We start from the raw sequence: 20128 nt of genomic DNA, 5'->3' as shown, positions 1-20128 counted from the left end.
GGCCCAGATGCTTTCTTCGCTTCTGTAATGCACGTGCTGACTGCAGCTCTGAAGGCCGAGCCCTCACTTCAAAGCCTGCTGCCTAACCCCTGGGGACCAGGGGCCTGGATAAGGGACCCCACGGAGGTCCTGTTTCACTAACAGACCCTCTGGGCCACTTGTTTGCTTTCTGTTCCGGACCTTTTAGCCCCCACTCTTACGTTGTGAAGTCCCCAGTAGGGACAGAGCCTGGAAGGCGTGGACCCCACCCCGGACCCCAGGCCCCCCGCTGTGGCCCCAGGTGAGCTGTGTGGGTTCACGGCTGTGAGTGACAAGCCTGCATCTTGTCTAAGATCCCCGATGTTGCTGCCAAAGGGGGTCCTGCTTTCTTCCATCTTCCCGACTGTTTCATTGATCTTCCTTTTTTCCTGCGCCATTCACACACACACACGCTTATGTTTGTAAATAATGACGGGGTTCAGGCAAGCCGCCCCAAAATATGGCACTTGGGCATATTGACTATTTGAAGCTGGAGGAATTTGGGGCACATCAGGTGCAGGAAGGACTCAGCCAGCCCCACCTCCCCCAGGGCATAAGACCCTCAAGGGAGCAGTGTCTTCCCTGTGTGGGGGCAAAGGGTGTCCTAGTCTCCGAGACAGGAACCGGGGACCCCAAGGCCCTGCCCATCTCCCCAGGTCATCCTGAGCTCTGTCCTTTGTGCCATCACATTTCAACACCACGGTCTGCTCTTCAACAAACAGTAAACGTACTCAGGCTTAAATGCTTTCGGGGTCTTCGTTTTTCCTTACAAAGACTCATGTGAAACTTAAATATTGGGCTGTTGGAAAAGTCATGACGTATTTTTTCTATGTTTTTCATTGCAAAAATGTGTCACTTTTCCAACAACCCAATAAATGTGCATGCTTTTCTCTTCTGTCAGACGTCCAGCCGAGAACCTCGGAGCTGTCCTTCCCTGCAAGGCCTGTCTTGCGTGTTTGCTTATCTTGCTCAAGGATGACTTGAGGTCACTTGAAAGGCATATACACACTATAGGGGAGAAGACGTGTGGATTAACAAAGGGACAGAGAAGAAACTGAACTTGGGGATGGGATCAGAGAGCAGAGATGACTAACTGGCTGGGGCAGAGGGGACTCCAGTGTCCCCCCACTGGACGTGGCCCGGCACAGGTCGGTCTCCTTGAGACCCACGTGGAGACCTCACATGGGCTCCGGCATTAGAGACAAAAGCCGTGCCGGGGCGCGCCTTGCGCTGTCATCTGCGACAGGCTTATCCTGCCTGCATTTCCTACGGTGAGTCCATCTTGTTTGTGCCATTTTCCGTTTCCTTCAGAGACTGCCAGGTACTTCAGTGACCAGGGTTTCCTTCTGGGTGTCACGTGATTGAAATATAAAGACAAAGGGTACGTGTTGGGTGTTTCCTCTTGACACAGATTTTAAGTCGCTGGAGACGCAGGGCCGCCTGCCGCCTGTGCTGTGGGGACGCCGCCACATGGAGCGCTGTCTGCGCTGCCGGGCCCAGGAGCTCTGAGCCTCCGTGAGCAGAAACAGCCTCAAGTTCCCTGTGGTGGGAGGTGGGAGGAACGCTGTATTGAGAAAGAAAAAATTACAGGCAGTCAGGGAAGTGGCCATGGTGGGGGATTAGGGCGGAAACCACAGCAGAGCTGCGGGCAATGATTCGAATAACTGACAGATAGGTTTAAGTCACAGGACCCACCAGAGTGACAAACTCAGGTGGGAGAGGAGGAAGGTTTTTTTTTCAAGCCTTTAACAAAAAACGTCAGAAGTTAGGGTTTGGTTTTCAAAGGGGGGATTAAGACAGGTTAGTTAGCATAACAGCAGGCAGTCAGGAATCCCCAGGTAAAATGCACACCTTCAAAGCACAGGGCTGCCTTAAGATAACGCCTCCTTCAAGCAGAAACACCAATCCTGACAGCTGGGTTAGTCATAAGATACTGGCACGCCAGCTCAATTATGTTCTAGGACAAATGGGCAATTACAAAAGCCCCCTCCAGGCTGAACAAATCTGATAGTAGTGCCAAAAGGTGCCAGCCAGCTCTTCTCCCCAGGCATACAAAAAAAAAAAGTGTAAAAGGAAAAGCCCTTGCTTTAGCCAGTGGGCACCCCAGTCGCATACCCCCCCCCATTTTGAGAGCTGTGACTCTTCCTGCGTTAGTAAACTGTCTTTTGCTACAAACCTTACCTCCCTTGTCTGTGCCTCCATTCTCCAGCTCCGTGAGGCCACGACCCTGGTGCACACACGCACACAAATCTTGCCTCATTATCAGCCCAGGACCTCCAATGTCACTGGAGAGACGACTTCCTAGGAGGCGGGCCTGGGAGGTGGACATTGTGGCCCAGCGTCCAGGAGACGGAAGCCAGGTGGGGTCTCCCGGGGGAGCCAGCAGGGCCTTCCCGCTGCCCCACGATCCTGTGTCATCTCTGCTGGTGACACCCAGGGGCCCCCGTACTGCTGACCGTGGGTGTCTCCAGAACCTTCTTCTCCTAAACCCTCATGAGTCCTCACTAGACTCGTTTTATTCTTTAAAAAAATTCATTTCATTGCCCAGGGTGAGAAAATGGAATCACAGCCTCCCCTTCCGGTGCTTGTGCGGCACAGGGACCGTGTAGCCGCCGGGGACCCTGGGGGACCAACCCCCACACAGCCTTGCTGACACGGTTCCTGTGTGTCTGCATCTCCCCCGCCTGTGCATAAACCTGGAGGCTTTTGCCCTCAAGCCCGGCTTCCCAGTTCCTCCCCTTCCGTCTTCTTTTCCCAGGAGGTCGACTTCCTGGGGGCCAGGCAGGTCCCCAGCCTCCTTACCTTGCCGCTCACCAGGGTCACCTTGACAGAACCCCCCCACCCCACCCCTGCACATGCGGGGCGGGCGGCTGGCCGGAGTGAAGTGTGGTCCCCAGCATTATCACGCGTCAAACTGGCTCAACGTCACTGCCAGCGGCTGCTTCCCAGTGTGTCTCTGGTTCTGTTTTCTGTGCTATCACTTATTTAATCACAAGCGTGCTATTAACACGTCTCATCACCCTGGAGTTCAACTCATGGGATTCCTGAGCTGCCCTTACCATCCACCCTAATCGGGCTTCTGCTTGGTTTCACTGACTTCCGTGCACTCACTGTTGTCTTGGTATCACAGGACAGGCGTGTGGGATTATTGGGTTAAAAATTCAATATAAGATGTGTGACCTTATTGCTAAATTGTTTCCCAAAATGTTTCTCAGCCACATGGCTCCTAAAGGGCAGTGTCTCAATAACCCAGCTGGGAGTCCGCGTCTGTGACAACAGTCAGTGACAGGCCACCACTTGCTTTACGGGGAGGGGCCCGAAAAGCAGGCTTTGCCGGAGCTTGGATCCCATAGTCCGGACACCCTGCCGCCTCCCCGTCAGCTCCCACAAAGCTGGCCGACCACGCACGGCGTCTGAACAGCAGACGCCGTGGTGGCAAGAGCTGCACAGATGACCTTGAGTCTGAGAGTGGAAGACTGCACTGGGAATACATTTTGGATTTAACAGAGATTATGAGGTCTCTTCCTTAAATGTTCCATTTTGGGGACGGTGTCTATTACAGCAGGGTAGTTTGGGAATTTTAAAGGGTGACTTTTACTAACATAAATGATGGGAAAATGGGATAATCATCACTGAGTCCTACTTGAAGGTAATTTAAGTTTTAGGGGTGGTCCTTGTTGATGGTTTGATGAAGAACCGAGGGAACCGATCACAGGGCGCAGGACCTCGGGCATCTCCAGATGTGAGATGCTGAGGAGGACCCAACATCTGCCAGTGAAACAAACCGTTAGGAGGCGGCGCAGACCAAGCCAATTTGGGGATGCCCTGGACACTTCACAGACGTCCACGCCTTGGGGGACAGAGGGTGGCCGAGGTGCTGCCCAGGAGTAAGGAGACAGGGACAAGGGATGTGACAACGGACAGCACTGTGTGATCTTTGATGCGGCCCAGGAAATGTGACAGAGCCGCTTCCCAAGCAAGTGAGGCCACCGAGCCATGGGAAGTCACCTCGCCCAAGCGGAGCGCAAGGCCCCCAAGTGTGACGCGCTCCTCGTGGGTCCTGCCGGGGCCCGACGGCGTTTCCGGGCGCAAGTGAAGACGCAGACCCGGTTAGAGGTCCATCGTGCTACAAACGCGGCAACACCGTTTTATTTAGAGTAAGATGTTAACATCCAGCATGACAAAGTTTGTACAAAGTTCACAATTTAAAAATGAAGTAATCACTGCAACTCGTGACTCCACACATTGTAGCAAAATCAAAGTGTCAACAAACCCATGCCGTGTGTACAAAAATAAATGCGACTTCAGTTCCACAGAGAGCACAATAAATATTTGTACAAAATTCTGTCTTCATAAATGGTTACTGAAATCAACTTAGAAATGAATATGAACAATAAGTTATAATAAATAAACTCTGATGACTCACAATAATTCCATATGAAAGGTCAGCATTCTAATATGTGACACTTTTGTGATCCCTATATAATAGTCACAGATAACTTTTGATTTGATATTTTACCAACGTTAGATGAGCAGCAGATTTGTGCTTAAAACCCCTCTCCATTGTACATAGGTGAGAACAAGAACCCAAACCGAGACTACCTATCACTCTACGAGAAGCATTGCTCTATTGGCGAGGCTGCAGACACGACACGGCGGGAAATGCGAAGCCGATATGAACAGCGGCGGCCGGGAGCTGGGCCTGGCCCGTCGGTGTGGCCGCCGGCCCCCGCGGCACCGGCGTCAGCTCTCAAAGGCAATTCTGAGCATGGCAGCTACGACTAGTCGCACAACAGAAAGAGGGTGCTCTCCGGAGCCCCGAAGGAATGACATCATCTTTTCCCAGCTCATTACGAAAGTCCGCGTGGAAAACCGGAAGCGTTTGTACAGTGAGCAGTATAAAGTGCCGCTGGGACGTACATGTATTTATACGCGTATGTACATTGAGGCTGAGGATCGTATCAGAGTGTTTGCCTGAGGCCCCTGCGACCTCCGCACCAACGTCGCCGGGCAGCCGGCGGGCCTCCTGCAGGGCCAGCATGGCAAGGCTGCTGACACAGGAATTGCACACCTCCGTACGGATATAGAGGACAAGGGGAGTGCAAATAGTCGACTGGCACGTTGTGGGGACAATGACCCTGTAAGTCCTGTTCTGCTAAAAATATTTTTTTTTATTTTTACAAAACCCATCTTTTTTTTTTTTCATAACAAAATTTTAAAGTACTTTTGTACTTTCTGCATAACATCAAGACATGGAAGGAAGGGATGCTATGACATGTAAATCAAGTCCACATCAGAAGACAAGACACGTCCTGGGGACTTCTCGGAGGGCGGAACGCAGCAGTCAAAAGCGGTCTTTGCATACACAGAGTGCAGTCATGGCGGCAAAACGACCCCATGTCCGAGGAACACACGAGTCTAAGATGATTTCATGTAAAGAAAAGTGCTGAAGTACATTAATTACTCCTAAATCTGATTGCATTCATTCTTAGAACAGGTCATGACAACTCAGACACAAGGCTTTGCAAACGCTCTGCGGCCGGCAGGCCTCCCACGAGAGGCAGGACACAGGTCCTCGTGAGAGTCCTCTGATCAGGACCAAGTGCGCATTCGAAGCCCAAGTTCAGGGGGCTGGAGAGATTTTACTGAGCAGCTTTCCCCCCCGACCCCCGCCGATCCAGGAGGGGATTCAGTCCAGTCACTCGAAGACTCACAAATCATTTCCCTTTATCCCCCAAATGTAAAACAACAACACCAACAACAATAGTTCTTAGAAGGGGAAATAAATACTCTTAAATTACCTTTGAGCTTAAATTAAAAAAAACACACAGATTCTGGAGAATAAACCACATGGCAATAAAAGACAGTTCAGAGGGCCGGGAAACTCTTGGGAGGTAAGAGAAAGTTGTCCCAAAGTTTATTGAAAATGGAAAAGGACATCTTCACATCGTCCACCTGTCACAAGCCCCCGTCTTAACTGAAGTCCCATCGTCACACCACGTAACGCTCAGGAGTTAATTTAAAAGTGCTGTTTAAGCTGCTTTGACTCTTCTGCCAAGTTTCCATGGCTTGATGTTGTCTTACAATAAATTACTTATCTCATTCCTTACAGTTAATCCATTTGCCATTTCCTTGGAATGCAAAAAACCTCATTTATTGCCCCCACCATACACCATCCTCCTAAAACAAACAAACAAAAAAATCACATAATATTTCCAAGCATTGTTCAAAAATAAAGCATTTTTTTTGCAACCAATTCTTGCTATGAAACAATATGCAACAAAATGTATTTCTTAAATTCCATAAAACCCTCCAACATGAGGCAAAATGATAATGTGTAAAAAGTGGCTGTGGGGCCACCACACGGTCATTCAAAGCTGTTTATCTTTTTGTCCATTTCAGTTCAAAATACTAAAACATTTAATCACTAAAGCATTAAAAAGAATTTACACTCTATGTATTTTGATCAGCTTACCTCTTCAGAAATATATACACCCCCAATGTGCACACATTAGCAGCTATAAACATTACATGGCATATCACACTATGTCAGCTTATATGAAAACGTACAAAATGTGAATGTGTTCCGAAACTATTCTGCAGGGACGATCTTTAAAGCAAGACATAAAATCATTATGAAGTCTTGTAAGCATAACACTGTTTCCAACAGAAATAAATAGAAACACTTTCTGGTAAATTACAGCAGCAAGAGACAGGAGGCGTCCTGTTTAAGCAAGGCTCCATCACTACAGTCACTACAGCAGCTGTTCAGACCTGAATTCCTCTCACAGCCTGCTTTATATTTTCCAGTAGGGCTTTATTTTCTGGGCTCTGATAACGATCTTGATTTGTATACATGTCCGTCAAAGTAGTCACGTATGCGTCAAAATTTTGTTCATTGATTGGGTCCTACGAGATATTAAATAGTAGTTCATACACAACTTTTATTTTCTTAATAGGATATTCACATCAGCATAAAACAGCATCACAGCACCCTGCCACTGTCTGCATAACACTTAAAGGGTCAACTCGGAGCAATCTTAAGCTACGGGGTCCATGGGATCAGCCCGACCAAAGCTTCTGGCGGTTAACGCCGTGGCTTTGGGGAGGTAACCACAAACATCCAAAGCTTGAAGAACCATGAGAATAGCAATAGGACAAGACATCTACTTTTCGGCGTGCACTGCGCGGCTCACCGAACACCTTAGCTCGCACTGTCAGTCACTTACCATATGTGGCAGCTGGATATTAGCTAGACTATGAATTAAAGACTGGCTCAAGTTGGCCAGCTCATGAAGAAGAGACTCGTTTTGCTGTTCAATCACTTTGTTCTCCTCTTCTATCGTCTTCAGGTTGGTCTCCATGGTGGTAATCTAAAATGCACAAATTTGTGTACATGTAACATAAGGCAGGTGGGGGCCGTGCTCTCACAGGCAAGACAACACCTATCGATGCAAAGAAAACCTTTCCGCTTAAATAAAAAGGCTTCCAAGTTCGGAATCTGTCATTGTAAGGGTTTGGCTTTTGTGCTTCTGATTCATTACCCTCGGAGATCTGGTGACTGGACTCGAGTGGCTTGCCTTACTGAGGCGGGATGAACGGGTTAAGGTGAGGTGGGTGCTGGGGCTGTGGGCATCAGCCGTGCTGTCCTCTGTGCAGGCTGTCCTTCCAGCCTCCTGTCCCTTCTGTGGCTTTCTTGGGCTGTGATTTATTTGGGGTGCTTTGTAGTGACTTACTTCAGCACTTCCTTTCCAGACTGAATCTAACTGTGCCACAGACAAGCCCCAGGACATCACTTGTTTGTGGCAAGTCCCTGTCTTCTCCACCAGCGGACACGCCATCTGCACTACGTGGCATCCGCCCCTCCTACATCAGAGAGAGGCGCCCGTGGCTCCCGGCTGGGTGTTCCTCCCTCTGACACCCTGGACAGACTGCATGGTTGCCAAGGTCACGGGCTTTGGGGTGGTGCCTCCACCTACAGCCAGATGACCAGCACTGACTGACGCGGCCGGCTGCCCAATCCACACGCGTCCAAGGACGAGCAGCCTTGGAAGCCGCTGTGCAGCTGGGACAAAAGTGCTGGTTCCACAGGGTGCCTGCCCTGGGGCTCGGGAACACTGGGACCCCCGAACCAGAGCTGCACGGCAGCCCCACACCACTGTCGGAGGCATGTGTGGGGCTAAGGCAGAGCCTGGACGCGGGCCCAGGGTCACGGCCTGGGCCCCTTCATCACACCTGCCCCTGAGCTACCTGCCTCCAGCTCATCAACTCTAAACGCTCGCCTCTCACACAGGGTCTCCCTGCCCAGACACACGTGCCAGGTGCCTTTCCCAAGGCAGCCGGGAGACAGGGGCCTAAGGGGCGCTACTGGCTTCAGCTCAACAGTCAGCAAACTTGGGGCTCTTTTTCTGGGAAACATGAATAACAGAGCTCGCCCAATGCGCATGTCACGTAGACACAGAGGGCTTGCGGTCAGAAGCCCTTTGCTGCTCCTGGGCATCCCATCCAGTCCAGGGTCCCACTAGGGCATGTCACCCTGGGGACTTAGTGGCATTGTCAACACAGCACGGTGTCATGGGAGTGGGGTGCCACCATTCCGAGGAGGGGCTGCACGCAGGACGCAGACGCCTCCCTTCCATCCAGGCAGCTCGGCCGTGGTCCCTGGTCTTCCGGCAGCGGCTAGAGGCAGCCTGAGGGAGGGTGCCTGCATGGGGGCCCAGGACTGGGGGTGGGGACACAAGTCATGTGCTCCTGGGCCGTCACTCACTGTCCTGGTGGGGAGGGGACAGGTGGTTCTGTCATTAGCAGCACTTCCTGTCCCCACGTTTGAGGAGCATCTAGCTCCTGTGGCGAAAGAAGGAGGCTCGTCAGGAAGGGGTGAGTGTGTGTGCACGTGTGTGTGCACACGGGTGTGTGTGCATGCAGATGTGTGCGTGTGTGTGCACGTGTGTGTGCACACGGGTGTGTGTGCAAGCAGATGTGCGCGTGTGTGTGCACGTGTGTGTACACATGTGTGCACTAAAGATGCGCAGGAAGCCCTGGTTTATGAGTCAGGCGAGAGTGCAGCCCCTGCGTCCTGAGCCGCCGGGCCTGGTGGGACCCAGCCCCCTGGGCGGAGTGACCCGTTGCCCCTTAGCCACTTCGTGCTGTTCTGCCGCGACGTCTGGGCCCTGTGAACAGGCCTGCCTCTGCTGTGCTGTCCCCACACAGCGCGGTGCGGAAGGGTGCCCCTGGGAGAGCTTTGCCTGCACCTCTGGTCAGACGGGACAAACACACACAGTGGCCTGTGTTCCTTCCTGTTGCCCTCGGCAGGGTGGGCGTCAGAGGTGCCAGATAGCCCAGAGGCAGGGCCCCCAGTCTCCTGGCATTTTCCAGAGATTAGGGAGGGTGAGTGCGCGCTGGCCAGACAGGGAGGCCAAGGCACCGAGAGGCCCCTGCAGCCCAGGGTGCTGGGCAGCCACGTTTGGCCTCAAACACGGGGGGCAGCAGAGGAGATGCAGGAAGCAGGGGCCCTCGGGGCTCAGCGCCGAGCCAGCCTGTCCGTGGGGTCCTAGGACATTTGTCCCTTTCCTGCCACTGCCTGAGTCCTCACCCAGGGGTGCTGTCCACTGGACCTGCCCCCCAAATGTCAGGACCCTGACCCCGGCTCAGTGTGCTCCCCCACTTCCGAGACACTGGGCTTACCTTCCAAGGTAGATGTGCCACCCCAGGCTCACGTGGGGGGTCACTTCTCATCAACCAGGTCAGTGACAATACACATTAGCCCTTAAAGTTCCTTTGATGTCGGATGCAAATAGGGCTGCTGGGAGCAAATATCCACATCGGACATCAGAAAGCCCAGGCGGGCAGAGACGACCGATCCAGGGACAGACGGCCACTAAGGGTGAGGCAGGCTCGTGGGCACGGGACTCTGCTCTGAGCGCCAAGTCCCCGAGGAAGCCCTCGGCTAGGGGAGCACAGCGTCCCCTTGGCCCTGAGCCGGGCTCCGTGTCCAAGCCTTCCTGGCATGGGGATGCCAGTTGGTGGGGGGCAGAGGGAAGCCCTGAGGTGGCAGGGAGGGAAGCCTTCCCTGATGTCGGACCGTCGTGCCCAGCCAGACGGACAGAATTCCGAATCCCCAGGGATGACCAGAAAGGTGCCATCCAGAGGTGGTCGAGGAGGGTTTTCAGGATTTTCACCCTTATGAGCAGAATAAAACGGGAGAGTGAAACTGTCACCTGACCCAAATGAACCACTCGTGTTCCTGCCAGAGAGGGGGCTTTGGGGAAAGAAGGAAGTTGCCCCTGCGGACAGCGCCCCCGCCAGACCTCGGCCGGGCCAGCAGCTGAGAAAAGCCAGGAGTTTAGATAAATATTTAGGGAAACTCCAACCTGTGTCAGGCTCACCTGGTGTCAAAACAATGCTCCCCCTTGCCCGGCCCCATGGGCACCCCTGGGGTCCCTTCCGGCCATTCTAGTGGGGACACAGCTTCAGGGCCCATCCCTGGAGAAGCTGTGCATTGGGCACGGCTGCAGGCGGAGCGGTGACCTCCACCTGGACCGCCGTCAGCCCGTCCCGAGAATTCCATCACACCGTCGATTGTGGGGAGGGACCCCCGGGGAGGCGCTGGCCCAGGTCCACAGGGATGGGAACCCTGCCTTACCTGTGGTGGCAATGCCAGGGAGCCCCTCTGCCACAATGGGACCCCACTGCTCGAGACCACACTGGGCACCGGGGACACCCTGAGGGCGGTCAGCCCAGCCGCTGGCTTTGGCTTAGTGGAGGAAGTCGCCTGTGCGGACTTTAGAGGCCACGCATGTCAAATGAGTCTTATGACACCTACCTGCGGGCTGCTGTGAGTGGGGCGGGCACATGACCAAAGCTCCTGCGCCTGGGTGCCCGGTGCGTGCCTCCCGCCCGGCCTGGCTGGACGCTGCGCCCTCCCGGGAATCGGCGCGGACAGGCGCGGCCTCCCAGCCCCAAGGGGCGGGCGTCCTGTCTGCATCTACGTGCTGAGCGATAACCCAGCAGCGCCCAGATATCGGGGCAAAGCACTCGTCTACTTTACTGCGGGAGCAGGCGGTCCTCTGGGACGGTCTCATTCAAGACGCAAGACAGAAAACTAGATGACTAGTGGCCCCAGGGGTACAGCACATGTTGCCACTAAATTTTCAGCAGAAGACCAAGACAGAGGTGAAAAAATAAAGAAAAAATGAGCAACGAAAAAGGAAGCGAGGCCGCCCAGCGGCGGCTCCTGGCGCGGCCGGCCAGGGCTGCATCGGGGGCCTCAGAAACCATTACCTGAGTCCTGAGCTTGATCATGTCGGCTTCCATCTGCGAGTTGGACTCGCTGAGCTCCTTGATCTCCTCGTCCAGCTGTTTGATTTCCTCGTCGTTCTCGATGCCTGCAACCACAGACGAGCGCGTTAGAACACGGAACGGGAAGCGTGACACTGAGATTCAGAGTTTTCTTTCTTCTTTTTATATCTGGAACTGACTTTGCTGGGAAAAAGTGTCCTTAATTAAAAAGAAAATAGTCAAGTTTGTGTGTCCTACTGTCCCCGACCACCACCCTCCTCATGAGTAAGGCACCAAACCCAGAAAAACCAAGTGGGGTACACAGACCCCTGCACTGACTCACCAGAGCCTTGGGGTGACCCTGAACTGTGCCTGGGTGTGGCTGCACTGACTCAGCCTAGGAACGGTGTCCCCCGCTTAACCCCCCCGGCCCACTGTCTGTTTCTCTCTGTCCCTCTGTCAAACGCACATGCCCAGGGGAGACTGGCTGGGTCCCTGTCCTCAGCCAGCTTAGGTTTGGGGTAGGAACACCACTAACAGATGTACCCAAACACCCGAATCGGAGGCGCTAAGGACTGTTTGGCTAAGTGACTGGAAGGGAGAGAATGACACACAGTGATGGACTCCAGGTCGGCGGCCACAGGAGGGCTGGCCGAGTATTTCACATCTAACCGATGAAACAATTCCCTCATCTGGAGTGACAGAAAACACAGGCCGGTGACAGGAGCAGTGTGGGGCTCTGGCGGGAGTCCCCCCAGCTGTGCACCAACCGGCCTGTCCAGGCGCGGGGGGCAGGCGGCACAGGGCGCGGTTTCCAGGCCGGCTCACTTGGCTGGATGTGTTTGGTTCCTGGCAACGTCACTCTGCTTTCTGGTCGGGCATTTGGCCCCCACCGTGGGGTGAACTTAGTGGGAGAAGTGCAGAAATTTTGCAGTTGCAACAGCCCTTGCCGGCCCAGGTGCGGACTTGCCATTATCAGCCACACGGCACAAGGGACCTTTTTGCTCAAAACCATGGAACACGATGAGCCAGGCCTTCGAGGGAGACTCGGGGGGCAGATGCTGTGGGCCGGCATCGTGGGCAGAATGGGGTCCAGTCAGCCTGAGAGCAGAGGCACGAGACCACCCTGAAACACTGCAGAGACCAGATGGGGAGCTTCTCCCCACCCAGGTGTCAAAAAGACAAGAGAGAAAGTGGGGGTGAGGGGAGGTGGGCCTCAGTTGCGTTTAGTGAAATGAAGATTTGGGGAGCAAGCAACCTTCCAGGAAAGAATCAGCCGTGCGTCCTCCACGATGGCGCCGTTTCTTGTAAAAGCGGCAACGGCACCTGTGCTCTCGTTCAGTCTGGCTGTCCGTTGGCTTGTCTGTCCTCTGAGTCGTCTGTCCCCACGATTCAGGCTGAGGGGGCAAAGCTTTCAGACAAGCCGTCTGCAGCGCTGGTCAGGCTTGTCCCCCCTGGCTCGGCCGCCCCCGAGGGGGACCCAGGGGCCGCTAACCGGGGGTGGGGTCTCGCTTTGCTGACCCCTGGCTAGCCCCGTAGGTCCTCGAGGCGCGTCCTGCCAGCACCTCAAGGGCCCAGAACATCACGGGCAACTCGCTCTCTTATCAAGTGACCCCAAGCAGTTCAGGGAGTAACAGAGGTGCCGCCAGCACCGAAGTTCTCCCTTTCTCGGCTGTGGGTCGTCACGGGGTTTCCCCTCTGTGTATGTGGCCGGGCCTTTCTGGCAACCTTTCGCAGAGAGGACCGACGGAGGGAACGTATCTGACATGCGGCCACAGGACGTCTCAATTGGGATGGCCGTGCCATTACGTTCCTGCAGAAGTTCGTGTACGCCTCAAGATAAGAGTACCCAGAGCGTAAGTGAATTATGAATTGATTTATCATAACAGGGACCCACCATTACATGTCTTTAAATTGCAAGCAGTCCAAACGCACTCGGGCCTCTCTCGTGTAAACCGAGGCCCGCGTGACTTGAGCACTCGTAGCGCCTGGGTTCCCGGGTCCGTGAGGGCGGATTTCCAAGTGCTCGAGTCTGTGCACCAAGCCGTCCTTAGGGGACCATCCACTGCGGACCCCAGAGCTCGCTGATCAGGCGAGAACTCCGCTCCGCCACCTGAGCCCCCGATGAGCCTCTGCTCTCAGCCGGGAGGCCGCTGGGGTGCAGGCCTGGCCCGAACCACGAGCAGCAGGCCCGCTCAGCTCCCCGTCTCCTCTGATGATAACGGGGAGACGAAGGTGTTGTTTCCTTCTCTCCTCAAGGCTTTGAAAAAAAATAAAAATGAAAGTGAAGCCTGGGCCGCGATGCTGACAGGCGTGGGGTGAGCTTCTGCAGAGAGTTCTGGAAGCGAGACCAGCACCATGTCACGTTACGCGGGCTGGTTAATTGTATGAGGTTGTTCTGTGCAGAAAGAAAGTAGTGATAATCTTGTGGGGGACGACGTGGCCACAGACTCTGCTCTACACTTAAAAAAAGAGAGGGAGAAAAAAAGAGAAGGATTTTGGAGCCGGAAGGGAGCTGCGAGGACACTTGGACTCGCTTCCCTGCTCAGACAGATGCACGAGAGGACAGGGGGCTCCCAGTCAGGAGCTGCCCCCCGAGTCAGCTCGGGGACTGACGGTGGCCGCCTTGAGGTCTCCGTGTCCCGTCCCCCGGACACGTGTTACACGTGAAGGTGTACAGGGGACCGCAGGTGACATTTTACAACCAGGATTTTCAAGAAAGAGAGAGGCTGTCCTGTCCACAGGTATAGCTGGGGCGCCATCCAAACTGGGCCCTTGGGGTTAGCAGGAGGGCGCAGCGGCCCGTGCGTCTGCACCCTGGACAGCAGATGCCCCTGCAGCATGGCCTCTTGCTGGAAGGATGTCCTGTGGGGTCAGCAGGGACGTCTGTGGTCTTGGCACACAAGGTGTCTGGACAGCCGGCCTGCAGCCCGGACTGGGCCTGGGTGTGGCCCTTCCGCGGCTGGTGCGCCAGGTGACCTGGGGCTTCCAGTGTTCGCATCTGGGGACACGCGTGTGAGAACCCACAGCAGGATGCGCTGTTCAGACGCAGAGATAAGGGCGGATGGCAACGGTCGGGGGCGACCCCCGCTGACCGGGGCTGTGCTAGGGGCCCCGCCAGGGAAGGCTGGCGTCGCTCCTGCAGTGCACAGTCTGTGTCACGGGCGGCTCACGTCCGCCTCTCTGAGACAGCACTGGTTATCCTAAAAGCTGCAGATAGCGAGGCTGCAGTTTGACGCTGACAGACGCCAGCTTGGTGGGCTCCCACCCTCGGCCGGCAGCCCGGCCGGTGTAAGCGGCTGCCCTGGGGTCACCGATGCACTTTCTCCGCCTCCTGCTCCTCCACCCGTGGGACACAGGCCGACACGGGCCCACACGGATTGGCCTAAGGAGTTCTGCTTTCACACCAGCATTGTTTTTGGGGGTGAAACGTGAGGCTAAGCATTTTGGTAAGAGTTTGTACATGGTCTTCTTCCTGGCAGAAGAACTGGCCCTTGATGGTGAGAGAGAAGTGACACTGGCGATCCTGGTGTCTCACGGGCTTCCTCACACTGGCCCCTGGGGCTGCAGGCGACAGGCACGGGTCTGAGAGCGTCCGGAAGGCACAGCTCTGTCCGGTGAGCGCCCAGCTCTCCAGCCCCTAACTGGTGCTGGACAGACGCGGCGGTGGCACGCTGGGCTCCCTGGTCCTAACCCCTCAGGATGGAAGACCTGTGACCCTGGCTGTCTCCCTGGCAAGTGTCGGGCCACGCCCACACATTGAGGAGCGGCTCACATGGGGGGGGGGCAGGCCGAGTCCCTCGTGCTGTCCTCAGAGGAAGGTCCAGTGTCTGGTGGAGGCTGGGGACTGCGGCCTTGGCCCACATGGCCACACGGGGCCTGCTGGTCCTGGGTCGTGTTGCTGGATGTGTGGGGAGGGGTGGCCTCCGACAGCCCCAGCGCAGGAGTGCCGGCGGGGGGGCCCGAGCTACCTGGGGGGGTCCCAGGCCTTTAGCCGGGAACAGACCCTGTCCTGTGGGAAGCGCCTTGCCTGGGTCTCACAGCTCAGGGACTCATGCTCGACCAGGTCCTCACAACATCTGCCCAGGGGCTGACAAGGGACCACATCTCCTGCTGTCAAAGGTGGCCATTTAGGCCACACTCGGCCCTCATTCGCGGAGCAGTGTCCTTGGCCGTCACCACCAACTGCGAGGCAGCTGACACTGACCGGGGCTGGGGGCAGTGCAGGGTTAGGCGGCCTCAAGCCACCAACACAACGCTTGTTTTGGGTGTGCTCCTATTTAAAGGGGGCCTTAATTAATGTGCACTGAAGTCACGGCGACAGCACATGACAGCCTGGATTGTCACCTAGTGGCAGCCTTTCTCCGTGAGGCCGTCACAGCCTCTTGAACTCAGCCCTGGGAGGGGGGCCTGTTAAACCAAGGAATTGCAACCCAAAGGCACAAAAGTTCAAAAACAGCACCAAAGGACTGTGCCAAAGGCCCCTGCTCACGGGACGAGCTGGAAAAGAAGGCAGAGTGTCACCTGTGCCACCTCGGCTGGGAAAGCACCTCCGGTGAGACTCACGCTTTGCTCGGTGCCTGTCTGCAAGTGGCCGTGAACATGCCGGAATGTTGATTTGGGTCCACAAGTAAATTTTAGCAAGTAGGCTAATCCACAAATACAGAACCTGCGAGCTGCCCCTAAGGGCCGCTGCTGTCCCCTCCTGCCAGCTGCCCACACACACCACTCAGAAGGCACCGGACTGTGCACATGGGTTCCAGGAAGCCAGGCAGCTGAGAGCGAGTGCCTGAGGGGCCAGGGGCTGGGGGGGCAGAACCTGGGACCTCAGTGTGGGGACCCCTTGCTGTGCCTGTGGCTTATGGCCAGGTTGAAGGTGAAGCCAGGCACAGTTTGGGGAAGACCACTGCCCCAGGCTGAGCGGCTCATGGAAAGGCCTAGACTGGTTCCTCTTGGCTCTCGAAGGACAGTCGGCCTCGGCTGTGGGGCTCTGTGAGGCCAGGGGACGTGGGCGGCGCTGTGGCCCAGCGGCCGGGCGGGCGGGCGGGGGCATTACCGTTGCTGGCCCGTTGCCGGATGGTCAGCATCTGCTCCCCTGACAGCTTTGCCTTCTTCATGGCTGACGTGGCGCGCGGGCAGCCCGACAAGCTGGGGACGACAAGACAGGAGATGGCATTAGTCAAGGGTCTCAAAGCCCACAGGGAGGCCGTCACCAGGTCACCTCCTGAGGCTGCGTGTGGGTGACGGGCTGTCTGCAAAGGGAAAGGAAGCAGACCGCTGCACGCGTGGAGGGAGTGTGTCCGTCTGTGGGCTTGGCGACACGTGACACTAGCGCAGGGGTACCCGGTGGCCGGGGTCCGGGCAGCTGGGGCACTGGGGCGGGAGGGCGACGTGTCCGTCACGGCTGCCTCTGGGCTGCTTGGGTTTTCATGGCGTGACTCTGTTCGTTTAGAAACTTCCTTATTATGGAAAGTGTCAAACTTACACAGGGGTTGAATTTAAACTTAATTTCAAACATACAAAAGTAGAGAGAGCAGAGTGGTGAGCTCACCACCCAGACGCCACTCGCGCGTGGCAGGTCCCGGCTCCTGGGTGCCCCCACTGCCCAGGAGGTTCTTCTGGAGTGACCACAGTCGCTCCATCCTCATGTCACCTCAATGCTTCGAAGTAGTCAGTGCCACCACACGCGCTTCTATCGCCTCACTTCCCTAGTGGCTTGTCCGACCTGGACCCCACGTGCTCTGCACGGTGAAGGAGGCGGCGGGTCGGACCACTGCCTCAGAGAGTGCTCCCGTCCCTCCTGTCCCTGTGTGCTGTGCACGTGCTGACAACATTGTGTGCCCTGGGCACCTTCAACGGAGCCCACGCCTGCTTCTCGGAGGCTCACCCTCACCCGTCACCCCTCACCCCTCACCCTGGCTATGGGCTGGAGCACATGGAGGACCCCTCTGCATCAGAGGTCGGGCCCCATCTGGCACACCACATCGGGTGCAGAGAGGACCGTGTGTGTGTGTGTGTGTGTGTGTGTGTGTGTGTGTGTGAGACCACCGAGGAACACTTCATACCAAGCACCGTGACGGCCTGTTAGGGGTTTCCCTACGTCCACACGTAGTCACGTAGTATAATATTAGCAAGGTCGGCTTCATGTCTAATTAACACGTGAGGCTTTCTAAATACCTCGCATGTATTTCTTGGCGGAGATATAGCTTGGATAGAGTTGTTTTGTGGAAAACATCCTGGTACAACTGCAGTTTTCACTGCTGCCCACAGCTCACACTGGGGGTCCAGCTGCTGCCTTTGATGTGACGTTCCTGTGACGTCCCGTCCATAGGAATAGGATGCTGATGGCACCGGGTCTGCGGCGTCCCCTGAGCCTTGGCTAATGGTCTTTCTAGGCTCAGAGGGGAAAGAGGCAATGGGGTTTCGGCCCAGGGGGCGTCGCCAGCCCCACCCTTCTCCGTTCCTGAAGTCAGCCCCAGGAAACGCCAGGAAGCAGAGGCCCTTGGGACCCCGATGGCTCCGTGGGTGGGGAGGAGGTGGCGGAAGGCACTGAGGGAGCCAGGAGCAGGGTCATCTCCTGCGGGGGCGCCACGCTGCGGCCCCCAGGCCTGCCCTGCCTCAGGGCTGTGCGTCTGGCGACCAGCCTCATGGGCGTTTCCTAGTTACCTTGTCCCCAGGCCTGTCCCTTCCCCTTATCACTGTCACCACAGTGACCTGCGATTGTCCCTAGCTGGGTACCTGGGCCTCCGTCTGTTTGCTGCCCAGCTCGCCAGGACAGGGACTCCCCCAGGCTTCTCTGACGTGGCCGCCCCACTGGAGACCGTGTGCAAGGGCCCGAGTGGTCCTAGCGGTCCTTCGAGGCCCGCCAGCCCTCTGCGGAGCCCCGCTCCCACTGGGTTCTCCCGTCCGCCGCCTTGGGGTGACTTTGCGTTTGTGGCTCTGCTCCCCGGCCACCCGCGCCTGCCCACCGGACCTCCCGCCCAGCTTGCAGAGCGCGCCACCAACCAGGACGCGTGTGCCCGCGTCCCTGCCAGCCCGGCCCGGCCCGGCCCATCGCCGACCTCCCTCTTAGGCGCAGGCTCTGGGGGGCGGTGGGGGCGCTCGCGGAGCCTGGGCTACTTCCATCCTTAGTTCTCTCGCGGTTTCTACTCAGCCGGCCGCCACCTCCAAGGCTCGTCCTCGGAGGCCCGCACAGGCGGACACGTCTGGGCGTCCGGAGCCGGGCAGCAGGGGCCGCCCCACGCCGGGCTCCTGCCCTGAACCCTCCTGCCGGAAAACGAAGGGGTCAGAACCCGGTCACAGAGCAGCGCGTGAGCGGAAAATAATGTGCAAAACCGTGAAAGCCGCACGGGGCTCGGTGTTTCCGGGGCAACTCCGCCGGGAGCTCCCAACCCGGAGGCGCCGCGGCCGCCTGGGGACGAGCAGCCTCCGGGGCCCACGCTGAGGTCCAGAGCCGGACCCGGGTCCTCCGGCGCTTCTCTTTCAGTTAATAAGACTGCCAACCGGGGGTGACAAATAACGGTGTCATTTCAGGCACGAGGCTTCAGCCCCAGCTGGGAACTAAATTAGGAGACAAAGCCAGGCGCGCAGAGCGATGCGCGCGGTGCAAACACGTCCGCACGCAGCCCCCATTCCGATGGGGTGACCGCATCGCCGGGAGAAGCGCGGAAGCCTCCCGCCGGCCGGCCGCCCCTCCGCGGCCGGGAGTCCCGCGCGGGCGCAGCGCCACCTCGCGGCAGCGGCCCGGGAGCTCAGGGCGAGTCCGCGGGGACTGTGCCGGCGAGCTGCCCCGCGGGGCTCGCGTGCGGGGGCGTGGGCGTGGGCGTGGGCTGAGTTCCGGGTCGGTGGGCTCCGGGCAGCGAAGAGTTAAGCGCGCGCCCCGCCCGTGCGCCCCGGGCCCCAGACGTCTGGCCCTGGCGCCAGCGCAGGAATTCCAGGCGGCGCTCCAGGCGAGCCCTGCGGAGGCGGGGGCGACGGGGAGGCCCGGGCTTCGTGTCGGGACACGGGCCCGGCGGGACCTCCTGCGGGAGAGCTCGCAGCTGAACGCAGCTGCGGAGTCAACACCGCGCGCGCGCGGGCTGGTTAGACGCCGTGGGCGCGCGTGGGAGCGCCGCTGCGTGGGAGCCGGTGTGTGGCGGCCGTTGGGTGGGTCGCGCAGAGATCCGTTCCCGCCCGATTGGCTCGGGGGACAGAGCGCTTAGAACAAAGAGGCTGCACAGGAGGACTCGGGAAAGGGCCGTGGGTGCCTCAGTTGCCCCCCCAGGAAACACACACCCTGGTGCACCTTCCTTTACAGCGGTTTTCGCTGTCATGATGCTGAGGGTCATACGCTTTGATGGAATTTAGCTTTAACTCAGTTCTAGAAAGCATGTCTGTCCACACCCCTGAGAGGCCCAGGCTTCCCTGATCACCAGTGACCCCAGGCAGCAGACACAGGAGCCGGACCTGCGGTGAGAGCTGGCAAGATAAACACCTTCCCTAAGGTACCGGCCAGCTCCTGGGCCCTGAGGTGGGCCGACCCCCTGGCTGCTTTCCCATGAGGCCGGACAGGGACGCCGAGCTCGCAGCTGTCCTCAAGGCCTGCAGAGAGGACTCCTTACCCTCGCCTCACCTCCCACCAGTCAGCTCCCGCGTGACCTGACCTCTAACCCACGGTGTCCTGTGACTCTGCCTCAGAACCCGCCACCTGCAAGCCGTCGGGGAGCCAGGCTCTGAGCGCCAGCTCACCTGTGTCTCCGCACGCGGCACTGTTTCCTTAAATAAACCTCTCCTTTCTCAGCTGCAAACTCGTTTGTGTCTCGTTGGCTCTGACGAGCGCAGGCTGATGAGCCCC

General features: G+C 57.2%; 1 protein-coding gene across 19 annotated transcripts in view; it reads right to left on the bottom strand.

Annotated features, from left to right (window-relative positions):
• Positions 1-4128: 4128 nt before the first annotated feature.
• The window catches only part of MYT1L (myelin transcription factor 1 like), a 738481-nt gene continuing 722481 nt past the window's right edge, over positions 4129-20128 (bottom strand). For 16 of the 19 annotated variants that reach the window (XM_019646295.1, XM_019646294.1, XM_019646293.1 and 13 more), the window contains 4 exons: positions 16352-16443; positions 11299-11402; positions 7248-7391; positions 4129-6927 (listed from right to left, as the gene is read on the bottom strand). In XM_019646295.1, the coding sequence (XP_019501840.1) occupies positions 6787-6927; positions 7248-7391; positions 11299-11402; positions 16352-16443 (481 nt within the window). In that variant the 3' untranslated portion in view covers positions 4129-6786. The remainder of the gene's footprint in view (positions 6928-7247; positions 7392-11298; positions 11403-16351; positions 16444-20128) is intronic. The other 3 variants (XM_019646304.1, XM_019646306.1, XM_019646307.1) reach the window with 1 other exon arrangement.

Source organism: Hipposideros armiger, unplaced genomic scaffold, assembly GCF_001890085.2.
Source record: "Hipposideros armiger isolate ML-2016 unplaced genomic scaffold, ASM189008v1 scaffold_100, whole genome shotgun sequence".
NCBI classification, from domain to species: Eukaryota; Metazoa; Chordata; class Mammalia; order Chiroptera; family Hipposideridae; genus Hipposideros; species Hipposideros armiger.
The sequence above is the reverse complement of the archived record's forward strand: the minus strand, read 5'-3'. Positions and strand labels throughout refer to the sequence as shown.